The sequence below is a fragment of the Corvus brachyrhynchos genome, unplaced genomic scaffold, assembly GCF_000691975.1.
Source record: "Corvus brachyrhynchos isolate BGI_N302 unplaced genomic scaffold, ASM69197v1 scaffold59, whole genome shotgun sequence".
Lineage (NCBI taxonomy): Eukaryota > Metazoa > Chordata > Aves > Passeriformes > Corvidae > Corvus > Corvus brachyrhynchos.
In genome coordinates this window covers 872211-878215 of record NW_008246054.1, presented here as the reverse complement: position 1 = coordinate 878215, position 6005 = coordinate 872211, and the positions used below count along the sequence as shown (strand labels likewise).

Sequence of the window (6005 nt, the reverse complement as noted above, 5' to 3'; positions counted from 1 at the left end):
TCTGGGTCTTCGGCGGCGCCCACCCCGCGGGGAACCGCAGCTGCGTTCAGGTGCTGGACCCCGGTGAGCGCCCCAGATCCGTGCCCGGAGCCGGGCCGGGGTTCCGGGCTGCGGGACAGGCGCGGCTTCTGTTCCCACGTTGGTTGTTTGGTTAATCAAATGTCTTAACTAGAAACAGGAACGTGGGAGAGCCCTGCAGTGAGGGGGGTGCCGCCGCGGCCCCGGACGTTCCACACGTCCTCGGCGGCCATCGGGGCCCGTCTGTTCGTGTTCGGGGGTGGAGACAAGGGAGCAGAGCCGGTGAAAGACCAGCGGCTTCACGTGTTCGACACAGGTACCCCATGCGAGGGCATTCGTCCCCCGGGCGGTGGGAGGGAGCTTTGCCCTTCGGGTTTAGTCAGAGGGGTGGAAGTGTTGTGCTTTGTTTGGAGATGGGTCCGGCTGGATGGGTCGCTGTTCTTCTCTTGACAGGCCTTTGTGTTCACGTAGTCAGTGGGGATTCAGACCCCGTGGCTTGGATAGGAAGCCTTGGCAGGGCTCCGGGGTTTCTGATCTGTAGAACTTCCAGAGTTTTGTTCCTTATGCACGTGTATTCCCGTTTTTAGCCACCCTGACCTGGTCCCAGCCGGACACTCATGGTGATCCCCCTTCTCCTCGGCACGGACACACCGTGGTTGCAGTTGGGACCAAGCTCTTCATCCATGGAGGTTTAGCTGGAGATATTTTTTACAATGATCTGTTCTGTATCGACATAAGTAAGTGTGGATGGAGGTACTGACGGGCAGTACCTGTGTGCGATGTACTTTGATTTGGGGGGACCTTTTTTCCATAATACTAGTTCTTAAGTGCTTAAAATACTACCCTCTTTGTTTAAATCAACAAAATGTATGGGGTTTGTATAATGCAGAACCATGGACATGTTCTTTTCTTGCAACAGATGACATGACATGGGTGAAGATCCCGGCCACTGGGGATGTCCCTGGAGGACGGGCATCCCACTCCTCAGCAGTGTTTCAGGACCACTTGTACATTTTTGGCGGAATAGGTCCAGATGGGACACTGGATACTGCGTACAAGTATCACACAGGTAGGGAGGCTGCTCTCAGCGGTGCCATGGTAGATGCCAGGCAGCTGGGGAACACATTACCTGCTCAAGTCCTGGGCCTCTTCCCCCTGGAGTCACACCACTATGGGGCTGGATGCTCAGAACTGTGTAATTAACAGTGTCACTGTCTGGGGTGTGGCATTTAAAGCTGTGACTGTATCTTTGCACTGCAGGAAGGCAGCAGTGGACGCTGCTGCAGTTTGAAACTCCGCTGCCCAGCGGGAGGCTGGACCACGCCATGTGTGTCATTCCCTGGCGGGCTGGGGCACACAGGGACACAGGAGACCCCCCAGCTGGGCAAGAGCCACCTCTGGCAGCAGGTGACAGAGCTGGGACCCTCCAGCAGGGCCTGGGTGAGGACTGCACCGAAGACACCTTTGTCCATCTCCTGTTTGTGTTTGGGGGGATGGACACACAGGGGCAGATACACAGGGACTGCCTGGTCACCCTCATCGAGTAGTGTCCCCACAGCACCAGCCTCGTCCCATGGGGTTAATTCTGTCCCTTAAACAATCCTTACCCTTGGATGGCTGGCACGGTGCTGACACCCCTGGGGGACAGGGGCTCTGCCTGAACACGGTCCTGCTGCAGCCCCAGCCCAGGGAACATGGCAAGAGCCGAGGTGTTCTAAGGCACTGCTGGAGCTGGCACCACACAAGGTCAGTCTGGACTTAACTAATCCCATGGATTGGATAAGGATCAGTTAAATAAAGAGACCAAATTTCAACTAGGCTTCTTTTTTTATAAGAACCTTTATTAGGTGTAAACTACTTTTCAGTCTTCAGAAAACTGGTCTGTTTCATATGAGACTTTATTAAAGCTCTGAAGTTTTAATACTGCAGAAAAATGTAATTAAGCCAAGCTCCTCCCTCACTGCTGGGCACCATCACTACTGCAGGCACTGAATGGGTTCTGATGGATAGCCTCCCTCTCCCAGCTCAGTGAAAGCTACCCCTTCAGCAGTTACTCAGGCTTGATCCCCCCTTCCTCATCAGGATCTGTTGTAGAACTGCAGGGATGTCCAAGTCCACCTGGCTCCCTTCAGAAACTGAGTCTCAGCCCACCCCAAGGCAAGATGCCCAACTCCTGCTGTCAAACCTCCCAGTCTTCCACAAACCCATGAAAGGTAACCTTGAGGGGGTGAGCTGCACTCCATCCTTCTTTAGGGTTAATCCAGATCCTGGTTGGAGCTGGGTAATGGAAATTACAAAACTAAAACAAAAGTCCAGTGTAAATAACAAATTTATTGTGGTCACTCCAGGTAGAAAAGCTCTACACCAAGTTCACATGACCAAGCTGTTAAATAGAATGTTCCACTGCCAATACTTCTAAACCCACATTTACACTCCCACCCCACTCCCCTCCCCAGACATCAAGCAACTGCTAACGAAAAGCAGGATACAGCCACGTCGGGCTAGCGGTTCCAGCTCCACTCACGAGTGAAGATTCAAAGTTACATTCCAAATTAAGAGTTCAATATTTTAAACAAGTGTTCCTGAGTCCAATATATACACACACCACATTCGGAGACGCCGGTATCTACAACTCATCCTTCTCTGCTGCCTCCTCCTCGCCGGGTGGGGGGCCGGCACTGCCGTACAGCTTGCTAACGATGGGCTGAACCACCTCCTCCAGCTCCTTCTTTTGTGCTTTGAAATCTTCTATGTCCCCATCCTGATGGCTTTCCAGCCACTCGATCTTTTCCTCCACTGCTTTCTCTATTGTTTCCTTGTCCTCAGAGGACAGCTTCCCACCCAGCTTCTCCTTGTCCCCAATCTGATTCTTCAGGGAATAGGCGTAGCTCTCCAGCTCATTCCGGGCATCGATGCGTTCCTTAAGCTTCTTGTCCTCCTCAGCAAACTTCTCAGCATCATTCACCATCCTCTCGATCTCCTCTGGCGTCAGCCGGTTCTGGTCATTTGTGATCGTGATCTTGTTCTTGTTCCCAGTGCCCTTGTCCTCGGCCGTGACACGGAGGATCCCGTTCACATCTATTTCAAAGGTGACCTCAATCTGGGGGACACCACGGGGGGCAGGAGGGATTCCCGTGAGATCAAAGGTTCCCAGCAGATGGTTGTCCTTGGTGAGGGGACGCTCACCTGCAAGAAACAATGAGACAGGGTTACTTTCTTTCCCAGCTGTGGCTTGTACTTTGTGAAACCATGAGTGACACAGTTCCATCTACAAAGTACCTACAAGCCTTTGTGACAAACGGGAACAAGAATGAAAACCCTACAGACAGTCTCCAGCTGTCACAGGGACCACCACAGGTGACACCCACCTTCATAGACCTTGATGGTCACTGTTGGCTGGTTGTCAGAAGCTGTGGAGAAGATCTGAGACTTCTTTGTGGGAACAACAGTGTTTCTTGGGATCAGCTTGGTCATGACACCTCCGACAGTTTCAATGCCAAGAGTCAGGGGACAGACATCGAGCAACACCAAGTCACCTGGAACAGATCAAAGGCGTGACTGTGATACAGCTTCCCAACACAAAACACATCCCCCAACACTGCAGACAAGATCCCGAGGCCTCAGGGGCATAGAATTCCAAGGATTGGAAAAGATCCAAGTTCTTCTGCATCTTCTTGTCAACGCCCAACATCCACTGTTCAGTCAACTCAATCTTAGGTGGCAGCAAAGGTGTCCTTACCTGTATCCTGATCCCCAGAGAGCACCCCGGCCTGGACAGCCGCACCATAGGCCACAGCCTCATCTGGGTTAATGCCACGAGAAGGCTCCTTCCCATTGAAGAACTCTTTAACGAGCTGCTGGATTTTGGGGATGCGAGTCGATCCACCAACCAGGACAATCTCATCAATATCAGACTTCTTCAGGTCAGAATCTTCCAGAACTTTCTGAACAGGCTTCATGGTGGAACGGAACAGGTCCTGGGAAAGACAAAAACCCAAGGACTGTGAGACTATTCCCAGCATGCCCCACTGTGCAGCCCTGGGGATGCAAAGTACAACACTACGGAGCAGAGATGCCAAACTGTCCGTCGCGCAGCCTCAGCAAGGCCCAGCTCCCTGGCAGGCAACAGCTGCCTGCTTACACAGAGTTATTTATACTCCAGAGTGCAATGTCACAGCATGAGATGCTGCACATTCCCAAGTCCCAAGTCAGAGCTGAGGCTATGTAACTTTACCTTTCTAAACTTACCATGTTCAGCTCCTCAAACTTGGCTCGAGTGAGTGTCTCCGAAAAATCTTCTCCTTCAAAGAAGGACTCTATTTCGATCCTGGCCTGGTGCTGAGATGACAATGCTCGCTTGGCCTTCTCCACCTCCCGCCTCAGCTTCTGCACAGCTCTGTTATCCTTCCTAACATCTTTGCCAGTTTTCTTCTTGTAGAGCTTGATGAAGTGCTCCATAACCCGCTGGTCAAAGTCTTCTCCACCCAGGTGAGTGTCACCATTAGTAGCCACAACTTCAAAGACTCCGTTGTCAATTGTGAGGAGGGAGACATCAAAAGTTCCACCGCCCAGATCGAATACAAGGATGTTCTTCTCTCCCTCTCTCTTGTCCAGTCCATAAGCAATGGCAGCAGCTGTTCTGTACAGGGAACAGCCTGTCAGAGCGGGGGGTGCCACCCCACAGCTCCCCTCGGGCAGGACGGGGTGAGGTACTCACGGCTCATTGATGATCCGCATCACGTTGAGCCCCGCGATGGTCCCGGCGTCCTTGGTTGCCTGGCGCTGGGCATCATTGAAGTAGGCTGGCACCGTGACAACAGCGTGGGTCACCTGAGCAGGGGGGAGGGACAGATTTGTTACAGAAATGAGAGAAAAACAGTTTAAGTAGTACCAGCCACTCTGAGCAGTGCTGGGAACAATTAGCCCATCTTTAGAAATGAAGACTCAGCACCAGCTAAGCCCGTTTAACAGGGCTGCCAGAGGGGCCTGCAGCACTAACTGCGGTTCAGGAGGGCAAGGTTAGTCCTGACTCAGCCTACCCTTCTCCCATTTCCTAAAGCTGCTAATCCCAGTTGTTACCAGTGTTTCCCATGCACTTACCTTCTTCCCCAAGTAAGCCTCTGCTGTTTCCTTCATCTTTGTCAGGACCATTGCAGAAATTTCTTCAGGAGCAAATGTTTTTGTCTGTCCGCCTCCAACATCGACCTGAATATGGGGCTTGGCTTTCTTCTCAACCACCTGAGGAGAACAATGGATACTGTCCCATTTAACTATTCTATGAGTAGATACCTCTTCTGACCACAACTGTAGTTCCTCCAGTCCAGCCCCCCCACCTCTGCACTCAGGGCCCACCTTGAAGGGCAGGTACTTGATGTCTTGCTGCACAGAGGGGTCGTTCCAGGTGCGGCCAATGAGCCGCTTGGCATCAAACACTGTGTTCTCCGGGTTAGATGTGAGCTGGTTCTTGGCAGCATCCCCGATCAGGCGCTCCCCCTCGGGGGTGAACGCCACATAGGACGGCGTGATCCGGTTCCCCTGGTCATTGGCGATGATTTCCACGCGCCCGTTCTTGAAGACGCCCACGCTGAGGTTGGGGGGGGAGCAGAACGGTCAGGCGGCGCGGTGGCCCGCACATCCCCCCCACCTCCCCTTCTGCTCCTCCCTGCGCCCTCCCGTGGGCCCGCAGGCCTTGCCTCCCCAGAAGGGGCCCAGCACTACCCATGCAAGCGGTCACCACCCTTCTTTCTCCTGTAGGCCCAGCATTACCAAGGGCCCGCAGGACCTGCCCCCCCCCGCTCCAAGGCCCAAGCACAGCCCATCAGCCCGGCCGTCCCCCCGTGCCCGGTCCCCACGCACCAGGAGTAGGTGGTACCCAGGTCGATGCCCACCACCGTGCCCACATCCTCCTTCTTCCCCTCATCGTCCGCCCAAACGGCCCCCAGCGCCAGCAGCGTCAGCAGCAGAAGCCTCATGCCGGCCGCTCACCT

General features: G+C 53.7%; 2 protein-coding genes across 2 annotated transcripts; one reads left to right on the top strand and one right to left on the bottom strand.

Annotated features, from left to right (window-relative positions):
• Positions 1–2: 2 nt before the first annotated feature.
• Positions 3–1837, top strand: RABEPK (Rab9 effector protein with kelch motifs; the record flags this gene model as incomplete). Its single annotated transcript, XM_008642281.2, has 5 exons — positions 3–63; positions 173–334; positions 606–755; positions 938–1087; positions 1279–1837. Coding segments are annotated over 5 exons (810 nt in total), but the record flags the coding sequence as incomplete, so codon positions are not given.
• A 492-nt stretch (positions 1838–2329) lies between these two features.
• On the bottom strand, positions 2330–5999 carry HSPA5 (heat shock protein family A (Hsp70) member 5). Its single transcript, XM_008642134.1, has 8 exons — positions 5875–5999; positions 5371–5602; positions 5119–5256; positions 4736–4848; positions 4267–4657; positions 3758–3995; positions 3387–3554; positions 2330–3204 (listed from the first exon to the last, which is right to left on the bottom strand). The coding sequence occupies exons 1-8, from the start codon at positions 5988–5990 to the stop codon at positions 2645–2647; spliced, it is 1956 nt and encodes a 651-aa protein (XP_008640356.1). The 5' UTR covers positions 5991–5999; the 3' UTR covers positions 2330–2644.
• Between the last annotated feature and the right edge of the window lie 6 nt (positions 6000–6005).